This window comes from Gymnoscopelus microlampas (assembly GCF_963454915.1).
Source record: "Gymnoscopelus microlampas genome assembly, chromosome: 6".
In the NCBI taxonomy this organism is placed as follows: Eukaryota; Metazoa; Chordata; class Actinopteri; order Myctophiformes; family Myctophidae; genus Gymnoscopelus; species Gymnoscopelus microlampas.
The window spans coordinates 28888172-28908285 of record NC_139943.1 but is presented as its reverse complement, the minus strand read 5'-3'; the positions used below and the strand labels follow the sequence as shown (position 1 = coordinate 28908285).

The 20114-nt window shown below is 43.0% G+C and overlaps 1 protein-coding gene across 3 annotated transcripts; it reads right to left on the bottom strand.

The window, feature by feature from the left end:
• Positions 1-274: 274 nt before the first annotated feature.
• On the bottom strand, positions 275-17874 carry exoc3l1 (exocyst complex component 3-like 1). 3 transcript variants are annotated; one of them, XM_084059363.1, is made up of 15 exons: positions 17658-17874; positions 14283-14458; positions 13959-14178; positions 13264-13476; positions 12297-12496; positions 10620-10838; positions 9936-10006; positions 8766-8883; positions 7841-7966; positions 7334-7434; positions 7084-7200; positions 6531-6801; positions 4489-4644; positions 1527-1660; positions 275-1040 (listed from the first exon to the last, which is right to left on the bottom strand). In XM_084059363.1, the coding sequence occupies exons 1-15, from the start codon at positions 17695-17697 to the stop codon at positions 857-859; spliced, it is 2346 nt and encodes a 781-aa protein (XP_083915489.1). In that variant the 5' UTR covers positions 17698-17874; the 3' UTR covers positions 275-856. The 3 variants fall into 3 exon arrangements, with proteins under 3 accessions (XP_083915489.1, XP_083915490.1, XP_083915491.1); XM_084059364.1 differs by having other exon boundaries at positions 4489-4635; XM_084059365.1 differs by lacking the exons at positions 14283-14458; positions 17658-17874 and having other exon boundaries at positions 13264-13469; positions 13959-14098.
• Between the last annotated feature and the right edge of the window lie 2240 nt (positions 17875-20114).

Genomic DNA, 20114 nt, shown 5'->3' with positions numbered 1-20114 from the left:
TCGATATTACATAGCTCTATGGGTTTAATGTGTTCATGGGGTTTATGTGTTAGTGTCGCATTATGTGTATGGGTCCTGTCACTGCAACAGAGAGTAGGTTACTACGGTGAGTTTGACGCCTTGGTTCAAGACTGACCGTCTTGATAAAAGCCTAAGTTTGACTGAACTTTGTACATAATATCCATAGCCTGAGTTCCTGGCTGGCACTGTACATAATGAATGTGTCGTCATATACACTTTTGATCCAGTCTGTACAATGTACACACGTATGTCATTCATGTCTACCTATTTTCAATATTCTATTTTATCTTTAATACATTTGTACGCATTCCTTAGTTTATTTATTGGTTTATTAATTTTATTTTACACAATGACACAAAATAAACATCACATCAACAGCCATATGGCTTACAAAGTCAATTCAAAATCCCATTGGTTGTATTCATCTGTAGGAATGCATACGTCAGATGTTTTACAGCTCGGCTATCACAGAAATGAAATGTGCGTAGCAGTTAGAGTTAAAGAAAACTGTGATTCCAGGCTGAAAATGTGGAGTTTGTCATGGTTAATATTATTATGTCAATACCTCTCATGTTATCAGGGCATGAATCTAACATATCAACAAGCCACCGTGGATGCATATAGAATTTTACCATCTCATTTAATTTATTAGCAGCTAGAGAGTGTTATACCATATGAGGGACAATTTGAAAAGTTGGCCACCTGGAGAGTTCTAATTTCAAGGCCCCTGACAGTAAAACAGATGGCCAAGGTGATCTGGTGGTCAGTGATCCCTTCTGGAACTGGGGTCCACTCCGATCCTACTGTCACAATCTTGAAGCTTTAGTCAGTATGGTCATGCACACTTGGCAGTAGGGAGGCAGAAGGACATGGAGGGAGGAACCAGGATATCTGTGAAGATGGGCCTGTATCCTGCAGGGAGAGGTGGGGCACTCTGCTCCAGCAGGTCCAAAACTGTCCCTCTCACGTCTCTAGTGATGTCACCACGAATGTCCAGCAGCACAGACACATGCTCCTCACTGAGGAGACAGGAGAGAGGACAGGGCTAACTCATGTTCAGGATTCATCTGTAATCTGAATTAAAGCTGTAATCCGGGATTTATTTTAATGAATAAAATGTTATTTGAACCAATCTGTATGTTAGAGAAGTTGTTCTCAAAGTGGGGTCTGGTGACCCCTCGGGGCCCTTGTGTGTGTGTGTGTGTGTGTGTGTGTGTGTGTGTGTGTGTGTGTGTGTGTGTGTTAAGCCCTGTGTCAAATATAGCAAAAATAGCCGATCTACAAGCTCAAAACGTGTCGTAGTGTGACACGTTATGAGCTTGTAGATCAGCTAATTTAGCTATTTTTTGATTAGCTTCGATTGTTGTATGGAAATTCTAATGCCTTCAATTAATGTTAATGTTGCAGTATGCACGTAATAAGCCTCAGAGCATTTAAGGCACTTTAGGAAAGGCGAGTGTTGAGTTACTGGATTTTTGCAAATAATTGGGAGATGAAAGACTGACCTGATGTCAGGGTACTTTGCTACAAGTCCAGACACCTCTAGACTAAGCATGCCAGGATCCTTGAGTTGAATGAAGTCTGCCAACACTGGTAGTAAAGCCAGAGGATTCACTTCAGGTACTGACCCTTCACCCTCCTGGATCAACACACACACACACGCGCACGCACGCGCACACGCACGCACACACACACACACACACACACACACACACACACACACACACACACACACACACACACACACACACACACACACACACACACACACACACACACACACACACACACACACACACACACACACACACACACACACACACACACACGTTTATATATAAACATACAGGTACATACACATCCAGCACATGTAAAAGAACTAACAAATATACACATAATGCACTCATGAATATTGGCAAAACATTTAGTTTGTGAAGAGTTCGGATCATGAAGAAATAACGTATTACACATTTGTGTTATTTATTTGGCAGTTTCCAAGAACTGAATGTAAAGCACATTGTAAAGCTCTTTGGATAAAGACTCTATATAAATACACAATTTACAATTTACAAATCCTATTGGCACTCATTAGAATCATGCCTCTCAGCCAGTCACAATGCCAGGTCTGTACTAACTGTGGTGATTACCCAAATACAAAAAATACAATATAGCTGCAAGCAGCGATAATACGGGGCCAGTGAATAGAGAGAGAGAGAGACATGGAAACGGAATAGATTGAAGAGAGAGAGAGTGACATGGAAACAATAGATTGATGAGAGAGAGAGATGGAAACATAATGGTTTGATTGGACATCTCAACCTACTGCCATTAACAGGATTCGAACTCTCAACCTTCAAACTAATAGGCTGCAACACTACCTATAGTGCTATAGCTTTGTCCAGGCTGATATTGTCTGTTGAAGATCATAAACTCTTGCCTTCTTTCATGAACCAAGCCCCTGTTTCACTAACACTAAGATCACTCGTTCACAAACCATTTACCAATGAAGAAATTGTACATCTCCTCAGAACCAAAACTAGTGAAAGTAGCCGATCTACAAGCTCACAAACCATGAAAAGTTGTGAGATTGTAGATCAGCTATTTTCAGAATGAAGTATGTCATACGTTGAAAAAACGTACTCTCAAATAAGCATTTCAGGTTATCTTTACCATTTGCACATGTATTCATTGATACAGTCATGTTGTTTGCAATTCAACTTAAATTAAGTCTGCATCAAGTGAGGCTTGAACTGGTGACCTTGAGATTGTGAGGCATTCATTTAAGGGAGACGCCATTGGCCCAACAGACAAGTAACTGTGAAAAAGGAGATCACACAGATGATACAGTTTCACGCAAATAGCTGAAAAATCCTGGGTTTAAGTGTTTTTCAAACTGCTCAAAATTGCGGACAATCTAAGGGCGGAGCTTACTGGTCAAAGCGATAGATGTGTTCCTCATGAGTCAAGGCACAAGTGTAAGCAAGTTTCACGACTTTCGGCCAAACGAGGCATGACTTTTGCCTGTTTAAAGTTTGCATTTTCAAAAAATTGCTATAGCGCCCCCCTTTGGCCAATTGGAGTGAGATTGGTTTCAGTGATATTTGGAATGACTCTCTACATTACTGCAACGTTTCAAAGAAATGTGAGTCTGCATGTATGTTTTAGGCACAGATGAATAATTTTCATAAAACTGTAATAGTTAAAATCTATCTCCTCCTGGGATTTTTGAGCAATCTGCACGAAACGTTTAACACTTGAACTTTGGACCACTGCCTACAAAAATTTCCAACGGATTTTCCATAAGTGAAAAAATGCAGAAGTTAGGAGCCAATGACTGTTTTTCATATAATTCAAAATGGTGGGCGATCTAAAGGTCAGAGGTCAAAAGTCAGACCACGAAAGTTGTCGGGCATGAAGAGACGCATGTGTGTATCGAAGTTTCATGGTTGTAGGTCAAACAGGGCATGAGTTGTACCTGTTCAAAGTTGGCACTTTCAATTGAGTGCTATAGCGCCACCCTTTGACGAATGAGTGTGAGAATTATTTCTTGGTAGTTTTTCATGAGCATCTACCATATGGCCGAGTTTCGTAAAAAGCGTATGCACGGTTAAGCCAGAACTGGCAAAAACAAGTATTTTTCAAACTGCTCAAAATTGCGGAAAATCTAAGGGCGGAGCTTAATGGTCAAATCGATACGTGTGTTCCTCATGAGTCAAGGCACATGTGTAAGCAAGTTTCACGACTTTCGGCCAAACGAGGCATGACTTATGCCTGTTTAAAGTCTGCCTTTTCAAAAAATTGCTATAGCGCCCCCTTTTGGCCAATTGGAGTAAGATTGGTTTCAGTGATATTTGGAATGACCCTGTACATTTCTGCAAAGTTTCAAAGAAATGTGAGTCTGCATGTATGTTTTAGGCACAGATGAATAATTTTCATAAAACTGTAATAGTTAAAATCTATCTCCTCCTGGGATTTTTGAGCAATCTGCACGAAACGTTTGACACTTGAACTTTGGACCACTGCCTAAAAAAATGTCCAACGGATTTTCCATAAGTGAAAAAATGCAGAAGTTAGGAGCCAATGACTGTTTTTCATATAATTCAAAATGGTGGGAGATCTAAAGGTCAGAGGTCAAAAGTCAGAGGGTGAAAGTTGTTCAGCATGAGGAGACGCATATGTGTATCCAAGTTTCATGGCTGTAGGTGAAACAGGGCATGAGTTGTACCTGGTCAAAGTTGGCATTTTCAATTGAGTGCTATAGCGCCACCTTTGGACGAAAGATTGTGAGAATTATTTTTTGATCGTTTTTCATGACCATCTACCATATGGCCGAGTTTCGTAAAAAGCGACAGCGCGGTTCAGCCAGAACTGCGAAAAGTGGCAGAAGTGACAGAATAAAACGAATAACAATACGGTTCCAGAGCAGAGCTCTGGCCCCGTAATAATGGTGGTGAATGTCTTCCTCACCAGGCCATGGAAGAGCTCTCTGAACTGCTGGTCATCCTGAGTCATACGCTGGGCCAGTTGTCTCCTGTCCTCAGCACTCCTACACACAAGCCTCTTCTGCATTAGAGCCCTGACATATTCCACTACAGTCAACCACTGGGACTCCTCCTGAAGACGCTGTAGGGACACAATAATAGGTGCTATTAAAGGGGACCTAAACCCCAGGCCCTAGTGCCAATTTCATGAGATTAAGGCTAGGCTGAGCTTGGTACAATGTGATGTAAGCAGCACAGCTGCAGCTAATAAAATGTATAATGGGTTTGTTGCACACCTACATCTAACACACCCATTCTTTTTAATTAGCAGCTGTGCTTACAACAAAGTATACAGGTACGGCGCCCGCTGGCCTAGCGGTCCAGGCGCATACCACATAGGCTGGTAATCCCAGTTCCTACACCTAACTATCTCCTTCCCAATACATATTCCTGTGAAATATTTCAAGCAATTTGACTGCATATGCAACACATTTCTTTGGAATGGAAAACGCCCACAGATGCATATGGGAAAATTACAACTCCCTGTAGACAGAGCGGATATGGGACTTCCAAAACTGTTATTGTATCATTATGCATTTAGCTTGCGACATACAGTATCATCCAAAGGTCCCTCCCACCAGAAAGAGCTCCTCCATGGTCATGTATTGAGCAAGATGTGAGCCTGCCCCTCACCCCACTAGCATGCTTATCCATCAGATTGTCATCTGAGAAGAAGCACCACCCCATTTTCTTCCTCATCTGCAGGACCTATGGAAAAAGGTAGCTAGAATCCATAACATAAACATTCATCTTAAGTTGGAGTCAAACATATAGGTTAACACAAGGTTATGTGTTGCTAGAGTCCTGTTTTTATGGAACGTGTGGTTGAAGAAATGCATTCAGACACAGGGAGATTTGTTTAAAAATAATACTTTAGTTTTGTCTCCCCTGATCCAGTATGTGAGGCACTTGTTATCTATGTTGCTGGGCCCTCCAACAACACACCCTCAGCAATCTAAGTTGCTCTCTGATATCTAAGAAATCTGGAGTGGGTCATGAAGCCTCTCAATACCATTCCACAATATTTTGCACTACAATCCAAACAGCATTAAAGACTATTTGGGAGAAGGATTTTAACATAGTGGAATAAGATTATGCCAAAATCACAGGAAGCTGTCAAGGGAGCGTGCTTATGGATACCACCACTTGTCTAGGGAGACCCGCTGTGATTGGCCAGTAGCCGCTGCGATTGACAGTTCTCGTTTTTGCAACTATGCCTAAACCTATAACCTTAACCCTAACTTCAGTAAGACTATGCCTAAACCTAACCTTAACCCATACATGGCATGACAAATATTATTGAATTGAGCAATGAGAACTATAGAGGCAGACTATAGTGCAGGGGTCGGCAAGTAAATTTGACTTTGGGCCAATTATTTTCTAAGCCTTTATAGTGGGCCAGAACTCGATCAATGGCTAATTTAGTAACATGCGACAAACCACCTTATAGACAATAATAACTATATTGCTATAAACATTAATAAATAAAGATGTGTGTGGTATAACTGATAGAAATGGAAGTGTAATCATATGTGGCACCTGGAGGATATTAACAGTAGTTCATCCAAAAGTTGAAAAGAACATTTTTATCTGGACACAGCCGCCATACTCCCTTTTCGAACAAGAGCTCTTTCATGGTTCAAGGTCTCAAGGAGAGAAACAGTGTATTGTTTTAAGGCATGCATTTTTGTAAAGTTGACAGTAAAAACATTCAAGGAAGAAAGGAAAGAGAACTATGCGTACACGTACATCCTACCCGGTTTAATCAATGCAAAGCCATTGCTGTTCATATCCTACCTAGTACCTATGTGTAATTATAATAATTTGCCAGGCCATATATAATCACTGGTGGGGGTTGCCTGTTGCTGACCACTGCTATAGTGCCTTAAAGTTCTAAGAGGCAATATCTATGTACTCCAAAAGCAAATCGCTTTGGGATCCTATCCCCAATTTGGAGGGTAATCTGACCTGTCGACATGGAGGTCGCACGCGGCTGTACAGCTCCAGGTGTCGCTCCAGAACCTGGCAAACCTTGGGGGTGGGGTCACCCTGGGCCAGCCAGGGGCGAGTGTGGAAACCTTGGAGGAAGGGTTGAAGATCTAACAGCAGCTGGTCCATCACCAGGCGACAGGCTCGCCTCACAGCCCGGTCAAGGGCTGCCAGTGGGTTGGGGGGAGTCCGGGTGAACTGGCTCGCTGACCGGTATGACTGCTGCTGCTGCAGGCTCTCTGTGGACGTCCTGGGTAGTATGGAAGTAACATGATACTATAAATATACAGTAAGGAGAGGAGAAAATACCCTTTCAAACAATGCATTTTGAGAAGAAATAAATGTTAATGTCCATGAAAATGTAATACAGTACTGTTCCAGTGTTATATCACTCCCAATAGTAATTGTTTGGAGACTCACAGAGACTCCAGTCTCTCCAATGGACAATAAGATGGTGTGGAACCTCAATGAATTAAACACAAGCTGCCTTTCTCTTTCTCTTGCTTATTATCTTTTTCTTGCATAGTCTTACTTAAGAATGATGCAGTTACTGATGGAAGCCAGTAGATAATGGAGGTAGAACTTGTTTTTGTTGTTACTTGGATCCCTGCGATGCTCTTTGCCAAACTCCACCAGAGCCTCTCGAAACCTGGACATAAAGAGATATTATGTAACACAACAAGGTAAAATAACAAATCAAGTTGATTGATATACGTATACACTTATACAACTGTATGTACAGACACTCATATTCTAACACATGCCCACGCACACACGCACACCTATTTAAAAGGTTCTCCATCTCATAGAGGCCCATCTGTATTGTCTGGTCTCGTAGTGATTGTCCGATCATCAGAGCCACCCGGGCATTCTCCTCCAGCATCTGTATTAAACACAAATATTACATAAACAAACACAACAAACTCCAATGCAATATTTTATTGAGACATTAATAAATGAACAACCAAATTGGTTTCTTCTTTATTAATGTCTCAATAAATGAGTGCATCAGAGCAACAAGCATATGTCTATTGTCATTGGTTGGCACCAAAATGACACAGGTGTGATTAACATAAAAACACACAACCATGCCATTAACAATCACAGCTGAACAACAACCACCCAACAAATTAATCACAGCATCACAAATTCATACATGACTTATAGTCAATACACACACACAGACACGCACGCACGCACGCACGCACGCACGCACGCACACACACACACACACACACACACACACACACACAGACACACACAGGCACGCACGCACGCACGCAGCTGACCTGTGTGATAATAGTCGGCAGGCTGGTGTGGTAGAAGCCCTCATGGTCAGTGTCTGGCTCCTGATCTCTCTGCCAGTCGGTCAGCTCCACTTCCAGAGCTTTGTGCATCCACTCTGACACGCTCTTCTGAAAACGGCAACACACACCGCTCTGTAAAACACTGCTTCTCAAAGTGGGCTCCGGGGACCCCCAGGGGTCCTTTAGGGGGTTCCAGGTGGTCCCCATCAAAATGAGTTAATATAGCATAAAAACCTGTTCAACAAGTTTAAACCTATACTTTGTATATTGGCCACAAGCTCACATCTTGTCCGTGTAGCTCAGTCGGTAAAGCTCTGGCGTTTGGACCACAAGATCATAGGTTCATTCCCGGGCACCGTCAATCCAACGTATGAGTAGCATGGATTGGGTGTGGCAAGTCATGCGATAGGTAAGTACGGGGAGCTGTGGCTCTCCACCTCAGCATTCCATCTATTGTAACAGGGATAGACTCTTGCGGTCTCGGCTGATACCGACAATAAGTAGCTCCTCTGACCTACTTACTCACTTGTGAGCTTGTAGATCTGCTATGTTCAAATAAATCTTGGAGACATTTGGAATATTTTTTAAACATTTTAACAACATAACTCTTGTATGGGGGACCTGGCACATCATATTTTCAGATGGCGGCGGTCAGTGGCCAATTACATATTATTTTGGGGGTCCTTGAGAGTTACTACATTTCGTAACATCTCTAATACATAACAGGCACACTCATGAAGGCATCCATTCACACAAACAGACAGACACAGAGAGGGAGGGATTTACAGTTGAGAAGGACTGACTGCCTGGAATTAACGCCAGGCAGCCGACAGATAGAGAGAACCCAAGATGAACCGTTGTGCAAAGCATGCATGACTTCATGTGCATCCTGTCTCAGAGTCCTCACCCGAACACTGTGGACGTATTTGTTGTGCAGCTGCTCCAGCCCCTCCAGAGAGATGAGAGGTCCCAGCTCCTCTCTCTCTATCTCAGCTAGCAGCTCTGGGTGGCCCATCATGTCTGGGCTGCCAAAACAACACTATTAGATGTTAGAAATTTTCTAGGATAATATTTGCATGGCATTCATGCTTCATCGGTAATACTCTAAGAAGGGAGACACGCACACACGCACGTACAGTACACACACACACACACACACACACACACACACACACACACACACACACACACACACACACACACACACACACACACACACACACACACACACACACATACAAAAGTATAGACCCCTGGGTCTGTACTTTCAACAACAACGTATATACTGTAGGGCAGCGATTCCCAACCTGTGGGTGGTGAGGATATCGCAAGGGGGCCCCAAGTAATTTAGCCTGCTAAACCATCCCGGTCGTGTGATTTCACATTATCATGCGTCTTCTTCGGTCTGCAGAATACACATGATAATGTGTTGAACACAATCGATTGATTGATAATTAAAATAAACATCTCTGAAAATGCATGTGGCCCACCCACATGACCACTTAAGGGCTGCCGTGTTAAGTGGCCAGGTGGGTGGGCCGAGAACACTTGATCCAGACCAACCTTCTCTGATCCAGAGAAGGTTGGCTGATGTAGGGCTTAACCACTTAAACCCCAGCATCCATATTGTGGGGAAAGCTTTCACAGAAAATTACAGAAAAAGGAAAATACACTAGTATAGAGCCCTGAGGTACTCCGCTCAACCATATGGGTTTCAAGTGGTTAAGCCCTGTTTTATACTTGATCGTACAACGTGTTGCGTAAATGGCCCAAAGAAAATGTGTTGATAATTTAGAACATTTTCTGATTTCTTTAAAAGACATGTCTTGAAAATGTTAGCTAGGTTGAAACTAAAGTTAAGTGGTTAAGATTCTATGGTTCATTACAAAAGTTTGTGATTTGTGTGCTGTTGTTTTTTCGCATAGTTTTCATATTGTTGCACCAAATCAAGAGGGTCCCTGAACAGCAACTGTAAACACATACAGCATGGAGAGACAGCAGCTTGACACAATAGACCATCAACTTTTGAGCCTCGCTCCATTTCTTTTATTGTAACTTTATTGGTGTGGTTTCTCACCTGTTGTAGATGTGCAGCACCCAGTTGAGCACAGCGAAGATTTCTCCACTTTCTAGCTCCCAGCTGCTAACCTAGGCCAGAGAACAACCTCATATGTTCATTGTATGCAGATGCAGTCATGTAGTGGTGATTTAACCACCACCCTTTTACAAGAAAATAGCAGCTCTACAAGCTCACAGCTTGCTGCAATGTAACAGCTTGTAGATATTTTAGGTATTTTTGAAATTTAACAAATAAAATAGGGATGCCAGCCAGGGTTAATGTGGTTAAAAGGTTCAAGGGTATATGAACTTCAACAGAGAGTTAACAATGGGTTCAGGGTTGTGCATGGCATAGTTTGTCTCTAAATACGTCGCTTGTAATAGTAATGCAATGATGTTTAAATTAGCCACACTTCTTTTTTTTCCCTTACTTGTAGTGACATCACTTATCAGGGTCTATATTGAATTGAATGACTGAACATTTATTTGAAATTGACCTGACAAAGATCCACCATGGATAAAAGTGGTGGGTGCTGTATTGATAAAAAGAAGTCCGACTTTTAGGCTCGGTGTGCGGGTTCTACTGTACTGTAATGGTCTGTGGCCAAATGCATATCAAACTGAGGATCCTTGAAATAACATTTATTTTTTTATCGGAATAATTCTCACAGGGCCAAGAACACTATATTGTAGACTTACAGACCTGTGCCAGGTGAGACTGTAGGCAGCGGTGGCTGGCCCTCAGATAAGCCCCTGTTAGGCAGTAGTGCGGTGGGACACAGTGTTCCAGCAGGTGTCGTACCGTGGCCAAGTCGGCCATGACACCATGCTGGAGAGCAGACAGGTGTCCGGCCAGTCCTGGACCGCGTGTGTGCAGGAAGGATACGCTACGGAAGCGTGTGGACACCGCCTCTTCTAGTACCTGGTGTGGGCAGGAAAGGTTGAAAGTGTAAGAAGATTGATCTATATCAGCTTTTCTATGTACATTAAACACTTCTTTTGGACTGTTTGGTCCATTAGTTTGCTGAGCTCGATTTCCCTGGCTGTCTCAGTTTTCAGGGATTGGCTGAGCTTTTCAAAGTTAAAAGAGAAAAGTCAGAGAGAGGAAACTTGAGGAAGAAGATAAAATAACTCTTCTGTCGATTTCTCTCTCTCTCTCTCAAGGTCAAGTTGTGTGCGTGTCTGTCAGTGGCGGGTGGACGGAATATGCCCAAATATGGACATGCCAGACGTCAACACAGATTCCAAATATGGATATGCCCGATGTCAGCACAAATCAGCACGCAGATTAAAGGTTTGCATCTAGAGTTCGGGCGTTGCACCGCCAATCCAACCGATATGTCTGAGTCATAGTGTCGGGGGCTTTGTCAGAGTACCCGTTGTCTGTCTGTGTTCCTTTTGTGCCCATATATGGCGATCTCTTTATCTGTCTGTCTACCTGTGTCCCTTTTTTTTTTTTTTTTATAACTTTGTGTTTATTGAGGATACTTCAAACAGTTACATTTATCACTTTTTCCAATAAAATAAAACAAAACAAATCATAGAACAGACATTTACATGAACTTAGGTAAACAAAACAAAAAACAAAAAAAAACAGAAATTATATTTACATATTACCTTTTTAGACCTTTGTGGGGGTGCACAATAACCTCATTTTCTTACGTCATCACATCCCTTCTCTTAAGATTATGTATATTATCCATTTTTCCCATCTTTTTTCATAGAGATCTTCCCTTATTTTCAGTTTGAATGTCAATTTTTCCATGTCCTGAATATTGTCCACTATATTTCTCCACTGTGTATAGTCCGGTGCGTCAGTCTTGAGCCAGTTCCTGGTGATAGCCTTTTTCCCAGCCGCTAGGAGGATTTTGGCTAGATAACAGTCTCCTGGATGTACAATTCCCTCCATATGACCCAAATACATTACAAGACAAGAATGGGGAATTTCATAGCCTAAAACCTCACATATTGTTGAGTGCAGAGTTTCCCAAAAAGGCTGGATTTTCGTACAGCTCCAGAAGACGTGTGTATGGTTGGAGTCAGAGTTTCCGCAGTTTCTCCAGCATAGCTGTTGATTCTTAATTTGTTTGCTTTTAATCTGGGGTGTGATAAAATACCGGATTTGATTCTTCCATATGAATTCCCTCCATCCCTTTGACTGCGTTGTTGTTACCTGTGTCCCTTTTAAGCCCATATATGGAGATCCCTGATGTCATTTGCATATGCCCATACCCTGTATAATTGGCCTGCCAATATATGGGCATATTGTTTGGATAAGCGGTTCTGGACAACTGGATATCTGGACAACCGCATATCCGAACAACTCGGCGGTGGGCACCGCACTTCCTCGGGTCCTTGCCGATGTGCGAGTTTGACTTACCTGGAAGAGGCGTTCTCTCCAGCAGCGGGGCCTACCAGGGGGCAGTGGTCTGCTGTGGCCAGTGGCACCTCCTCTCTCTTCCAGAAAGAGCTGGTCGAGGGCCTCCTCTCGCTCCACGATCCGCACTGCAGACACAAAGGGCGTGGGGTTCTGACGGGCCAGGGCCAGGCCGCTGCTCACTACGGCCCACAGCTCCTTACCTGCAGTGGTGGAGTGCAGTCATTCTCAACCTTTTGAATTTCAAGGACCGCCAGCTTTTGTGATCTCTGGGATCCCAATCTACACTGTCAAATCCTTTGTGTTAATTTAACTCAGAGTTACAGACCCGTAAGTTTCCATTTGGACCCCTGGTGGTCCCAGGACGCAACTTTGAGAAACAGTGGTGTAGTGGCAGTTGAGGAAGTACAGTAGCTGCAGTGTTTACAGGGATGTCTGAAAGTTCTGCAACATGCAGAATAATAATGCGTGTCCGGTGTATGGATGTATTTTGTCGGTATGGCTTTTACATTATACATTAAAGTGATGCATTGTTTTATTGTTCTGATTTCTGGTTTGTTTCGTAGCTATGTGTTTTCTATCATACATAGAGTAAGCAGGTGACTGTAGTCTACTTCCAAATCAATATTTCGTTAGAAAACGCATTTCAACTGTGGTCCTCAAAGGTGACCATTTGCAGTATGCAGGCAAGCTGACAATATCTGACACAAAGGTAATGTTTCATCATTCACAATATAAAAGTCTCATCAATACTATGTATAAAACAAGAAACAACTGCTCTACACAACCAACCCTATCCTATACATCGTATTCTTAATCCCCTTTTCATTCAGGTTTTAGTGGAGTTTATTCCACTCAACACCATGCTATGAAAGGCGTTTTTGCTGTTTTCCTAACCAGACGTATATTGCAGTGCGGTGTAATTTGGCCACCCTTAATCACGCTTACCAGGAGTGGAACTATTTCTTACCCAGGGCCTCCACTAGACGTCCCACACCAGAGAAGTATGCCGTCACCAGCTCGTCGTCCTCTGCACTGAGGGCGCTTCCAGAGGTTCCAGCTCCTCTGTGGAGTTGCCAGAGGATGTCGTCCTGCCAGTGCTCCAGCTCCATCAGGCGGGCATGGGCTTCCAGGAGGCGGCGTGATTCCACCAGACGTTCTGTCTCTGCCACCATGCTACGCACTGGCAGGAGGAGGACGAGCGAGGCGATGGGAGGAAGGTAAGGAAGAAGAATACAGGGATGTGAGGAGAGGACAGTGGGACTTTGTGGAGATGGGCTAATGCAGTGGTTCTGCAAACATTTCATGTCAAAGACCCCCAAATTGATATGTATTTGGCTGCAGACCACCCTGCTGACATTTTTTTGTTGTTAATAATTGTTTTCTATAAAAAAAAAAAAAAGGCAATTTACAAGCTCACAATGTGTTGCATTGCGTTGTGTTGTCAGCTTGTAGATTGGGTATTTTCTGATAGCCGACTTGAAGATATAAGTTTAAAGTCGTTTAACTCATTTTGATACTATATTAACTAACTCCCCTGGGACCCCCCTCGAGGACCCATGGGGCTCTGAGAATCCCTGCGCTAATGAAAAAGTGGAGGAGGATGGGAGAAGAGCAGTAGGACAGGGAATACGAGGAGAATAGCCTGTTAAAGATTCTACCCACCAGCGTAGAGTCGCGGCAGGTTGCTGACTGCAGCAAGCAGCTGACTGTGATTGAATGACAGCTCTGTCAGTGTCTCCAGAGACTTGACCACCTCAGCGTTACGACTCGACTCCAATCCCGCCTTCCGCAGGGCGTGGGACACATCTGACAGTTCTGCCCTAGCCCCTCGGAGCTGCCCAAGACCCCAGCCCACCCCCTCCAGGTAGGACTGGACCACAGACTGGAAGAGAACCACAATAATTCAGCTCAGCTTGTTGGATCATTCATTTGCATTTGTACTGGTGATGGTTGATTCAAAACAACAAGCTGTGCAGATTTGCGTACCTTGAGCCTGGAGTGTATGGATGTGGTCCGGTGGCTTTCTCTCTTCCTGTACTGACTCAGTCTCTCCAGATGTTCAGGGCGACAGAACACACCTGACGCCCACTTCAGAGCTGCACCCCGCGCCAGCTGCTCAGCACGCTCAACCTCTGGCCACACCTCTGGTTGGGGTGCCACATCTGTCAAATACAATGTAAGGAACAAGATACATTTAGGAGAAATGTAGAAAAAAAGTTCCTTCATGGTATGGTCATTCAGCACATAGGCCACTGTGTTACCTACAGTATATTGCTTTTTGTCCCACACTGTAAAATCGAGAGTTAACCGCTTAAACCCTATACTTCCTTGACCAGACTCCCCCAAGTCTATAGTAGTCCCTCTACACACCAAATCTCTTTGCTGGAAATAGCCGATCTACAAGCTCACAACACCTTGTATCGTGACACGTTGTGAACTTATCTGTATATCTGTTATTTTCACCGAATGTTCACCCCAGAATAGGGATGCTAGTCCATATGGTTAATTTAACTCTGAGAGACTCTTGTACATTCTATATAAAAATTACCTTGTGGCCGGACAGTGGACGTCACAAATGTAACATGCCCATATAGAGACAACTTTAAACTATATTTGAGGGCCGGTTAGTGGCGTGAAAAACAAATATGGTGTAGTCATGGTCTCAGACCTGAATTTAATTAGCCACATTAACACAATCACAAAGTCGGCATACTATCACCTAAAAAAAAGCATGGGTTAAAAGACTATTATGTCTCAGCAGGATCTAGAAAACCTTGTCCATGCATTTATCTTCAGTAGACTTGACTACTGTAACGTGTTTTACTCCCTAAAAGATCTATCAGACGACTGCAGTTGATTCAAACTGCTGCTGCTCGAGTCCTTAAAGGGATATTTCACTTTCAAAAAAACTTTGGGTCATTTTATCGTCTACTCAGGCTTTTGTGAGCCCCCAGACCGTTTTTAAGTTGCTTGATTCAGTATTTAGATATTTGATATTCATTTTATCAGACACGCCCCCTTCCTATACAAACCCATTATAACTTCAAACTCCATTTTTAACCATGTTAGATTTATCAAAAACACCCGTCGTTGGTTCTGGTGACTCACCCCGCCCTCCTAATACACGAGGGGGCCGTGTTTTTTCGATCACTTTTTTCTTTTCTTTTTCTATTGTATTTAATTTTTTTCATTTTCCAAAAATAATATTAAAAATAAATGAAAAACGTTATGGAAAAAACACGGCCCCCTCGCATATTAGGAGGGCGGGGTGAGTCACCAAAACCAAGGACGGGTGTTTTTGATAAATCTAACATGTTAAAAATGGAGTTTGAAATTATAATGGGTTTGTATAGGAAGGGGGCGTGTCTGATAAAATGAATATCAAATATCTAAATACTGAATCAAGCAACTTAAAAACGATCTGGGGGTCTCACGAAAGCCTGAGTAGCTGATAAAATGACCCAAAGTTTTTTTGAAAGTGAAACATCCCTTTAACTAATACCAAGAAAGTGGAGAATATCACCCCAGTTCTTAAATCCTTACACTGGCTCCCTGTGAATTGGTTTCAAAATACTACTGTTGGTTTATAAAGCATTAAATGGTTTAGGGTCAAAATACATTTCTGATCTTGGGCGATATAATGAACCATCCAGATCTCTCAGGTCATCTGGGAAAGGTCTGCTTTCTGTCCCTAAAACCAAAAATAAACATGGGGAAGCAGCATTTAGTTTTTATGCACCACATATCTGGAACAAACTCCCAGAGAACTGCAGATCTGCTGCTACTCTTATTTCTTTTAAAACACAACTAAAGACCTTTTTGTTTGCCGTGGCCTTTAATTGAATTACTTTTCTTTTTTCTTTGTCTTCTGCACTGTAATTGTATTTGTTATTTTTTACTTATTTTGTTTTATGCATCCTTATGTCATTTTATAATTGTGTTTCCTTTGCTTGATGTTTTGTGTAAAGCACATTGAATTGCCTTGTTGTTGAAATGTGCTATACAAATAAAATTGCCTTGCCTTGCCTTGCCTAGGCCATACAATGAATTTAAATCTGTAAAGTAACAGAGATCTCACAAGTCAATGGGACTCCCTGGTGAAATGCAAGGAGGATTAACTGGTCAAGAACAAAACGCTCTTTTAGAACACCAGGCATCAACAACTAGTGACGCTGCAGTAATGGATTTTCAAGAGAGGATATCTTTTTTTATCAGCTCAAACAAGGCCTTCTGTTTGTAAGTCAGAATCAGTCCGTTACTAATCAGCTTGTCAGCTGGTCACACAGCAAAGCGAGCCAGACGGACAAATACAATCTGTCAGCCAGCCTGTAAAGGCAGTCTGTCAGTTGGTCATCAAGTGAACGAGATAGATAGGACTTGCAGGCAGGCAGGCACCCCATCATCATAATCCGCATCACAGGATGTGGTCTCCAATTAACTTAATTCAATAATAACCCTATGAGTGAGTCTCAGCACAACACGTGAGTCAGCACGCAGATCTTTATGCGAATGTGTATGTCTGTGTTTTATAGGACTCATGTGAGTTTTACCACAGTGAAAGAGAGAAAGTAAGGCAAAGCACTCACTTCGAATAGTGTTCATTATATGGTTGAGGGTTAGGTTTAGTGTTAGAGTCAGAATTAGGGTTAAGTCAAGGTTATGGTAACAGTTATGGTCTTGTGTTGTAAGCAAGCATTCATTTACTGGCAATATGGTAAGGTAACACCATGAACATAAATCTGAGTGCAGAATATGTCATCATCAGCAATTCTGCCAAACAGCAAACCGATAGAGTTCCCTCTCAGGAGAGCCATTATAGCCTAATGCATTCTCGAACTGCACCATCACGGTCAAAGTCACAGCCATAGAGTTCATGGCAACACAGATGATGTTAGCATCCGCTGCAACACTGACACAGAGATTGTAACATGTTTATAAATGAGAGAAAACTTGAGCCACCTTACCTGCGTAACAACTACATCATTGTGATCAGGGCAGGCAGGCGTCCTCTAATTAAATAGACAAGACTATACTGTAAATTAGGCGCTGTGTCTATCACATCAAGGATAGGCTGAGATAGGCAGAAGTTCATTGACATTCAGTCACACTCATAGAAATTCAACACTAGCCATCCACTGTGCTGTTTCCTCTTTTGTGAGACTTTGGAAGAAATGGGTGTCACTTGACTGTGCTGGCACTGTGAGTGAGTTGTGTGCATGTGTGTGCCTGTGTGTGCCTGTGAGTGTGAGTGTGAGTGTGAGTGTGAGTGTGTGTGTGTGTGTGTGTGTGTGTGTGTGTGTGTGTGTGTGTGTGTGTGTGTGTGTGTGTGTGTGTGTGTGTGTGTGTGTATTTGCCCATTACCTTCTGGTTTGTCACCACCATTCTGTTCTCTGTCTGACATTTAACTTCAGTTTTCAGCCAACCGCCTGTTCTTCTGTCCACCGAGCCTCCTCTTCCCTGAGGGCCAGCGCTCCGAGTGCCGAGGACACAACACTGCAAGAGAACGGTGAAGAAAGACACACACAGAGAAGCAAGGAGAAAGGGTGGAGGAGAGAGGGCACATATCCATTCTACTGACGGCTTTCCTCTTTCTCTCACACACACACTCCCAGACACATCCTCTACTCAGAGGCCGACAGGAAGGGAGGGAGCTGCCTGGGGGAAGGGAGAGAGAGGGGGAGAGAGAGAGAGAGAGAGAGAGAGAGAGAGAGAGAGAGAGAGAGAGAGAGAGAGAGAGAGAGAGAGAGAGAGAGAGAGAGAGAGAGAGAGAGGTGGGGGGGGGGGGGGGGATTACGAGGGGGAAGAAGAGGGGAAAAGAGAGGGAGGGCCAGGGAATTGAGAGGGAGAGAGAAAGAAAACGGGCCAGGGATAGGAAGGGTATAGGGAGAGAGTGGGTGAGAGAAGGGGGGAAATGGGGCAGGGAGCAGGGATGTTGAAGGTATGGGAAAAGTTGGGAAGCGAGAGGGGGAGTAAGGGAGGATTTTGACAATCATCTCCTTTCAACAAGTCATATATTGTCATCCCTCTGGCCTGCCAGTCTTTCAAAAAAGAGCTGCACAGACCCATTGTCGACACTGAACAAAGCTTGTTTCTTTTTTGGCCATAAGCACAAACAATTGTGTCACTGAAGTTCTCTGATCTTCCACAGCTGTGGGATCCTTGTGGAGTTCCACTAGTGATAGCTACTACCTCCGAGGGACTTTGTTTATTTGTGGAACAGTCAAGTCCTCTGACCCCTTTCCCCTCTACTCTGTTTACGTCTCACAGCTTCCCGGACCTCTTCTAAACGCTGTAGACCATGCCAAGTGCATAAACTCACTGGGGGGTATTACGATACCATTATACCAAAGAATTCTTTGTTCTCATATTATTTTCAGTGCTTTGGATGAATTTTGTATTTGTACTTAGATGTGTGTGTGTATTATCTTAGAATACAAACCAACTTAAAGAGGTACCAGGATATTGTAAAAGATGCAGTAAATAACTATACAAGACTTTGGGAAAGGGTTTCCCATTTATAAGCACATGAAACATTTTTGTAAGTGTTTTTCATCAGGCTAAAGAAATCCTCATATCAATAACTTTTCAAAATCAAGAGCCATGTAAGGAATACTGTATAGGTGAGGGGAGAGGTTCTGATCACAGGATGTTGGGTAGAAAACATTCTCAGGGTGGGACCACAGTGGTAACAGCAACAAGGCTGCTGACCTGCTGTTTATTGTCACGCTGACAGAAAGTATCACTAGAGTCGAGCACTTCCCACCAGTGGCCCTGGTGGTTTGGTCACTGAGAGTGACCTCAGCCCAAATTTGTATTTGTTTCCCTGATAAACAAGCAATGCATTTGTGCCGCCCTTTTGCAGTGTATCAAATTCCCTCTTGGAAAGGATTTATTTTATTTCATTTCATCATTACATTTTGTCATTATGGCTTACTTAGTCTATATTGACAGGTACAGTGTATTGAGACAGGTAACACAGAGAGACAAGCAGCAAAAGGTCCGGCCGGCCAGGAATCGAACCAGGGACCTGGTATGAGCCCTAACCATTCGGCTATTGGGTCACCGCTGGTCAACCGCTTAGTAAATCCAAGTACTTCCCACGAAATAAGAGTCCTAACTCATTGAGGTGTTGGTCTGCCCTACACAGCTGTGTATCCTAAAGTCCGGGTGTGGGGCACCCCTCCACTCGTTGTCATCACCTTAAGCTCAGCAACACCCTGCACCACCTCCACCCAGAGGGGCTAAGGGAGGAACAGGAAGTCTAATTCTAGACCACTTCCTCTGTGACATTCCTGACCTGGGCTGACTTCCTGTAAGACTCTCCCAGACGCAGTAGGTATCTATGTATGGCCCATTCAATCATCTCCTATGCACATGTATGCTAATTTAGTCACACACAACCATATATGGAGTGCGTCAAGGAGGGAGCATGCCATTGGCTTAATAAAGTGACATTTGACAGGAAAGGAAGGAACTTCCTTCCTTCAAGGAATAGTCTTCCTTCAAGGAAGACACATTTAACTTATCCAAGTTTACAGATAAAGAAATATTTGTTTAGTTGGGTTACGGTTTTGTTTGACTGATAATGGGCAATGACAACTTAACATAATTTCCGTACGCAAAATTTCTGGCTGTTGCAACAGGCAGTTTTTTTTTTTTTTTACGATGGCAACACTTATGATTGTTTGAAACCAAAAATTGCATATGTTGTATTTTATTCTATGCAGCCTTTAATCAAGTGCAAAGAGTTCAAAGAATCCTGTCCAAAGCTGAAAACGATGACAGACTACATAAAAATACATGAAGAGCAGGTAATAA

Bases quoted from the DNA above. Each gene is read 5' to 3' on its own strand.
- exoc3l1 (XM_084059363.1), bottom strand. From the start codon at position 17,697: ATGTCAGACAGAGAACAGAATGGTGGTGACAAACCAGAAG. The intron at 14,179-14,282 runs GTACGCAAATCT...GTTCTCTTCCAG, and splicing joins CCATACACTCCAGGCTCAAG to TCTGTGGTCCAGTCCTACCT. The intron at 10,839-12,296 runs GTAAGTCAAACT...TGCCCACACCAG, and splicing joins GGAGAGAACGCCTCTTCCAG to GTACTAGAAGAGGCGGTGTC.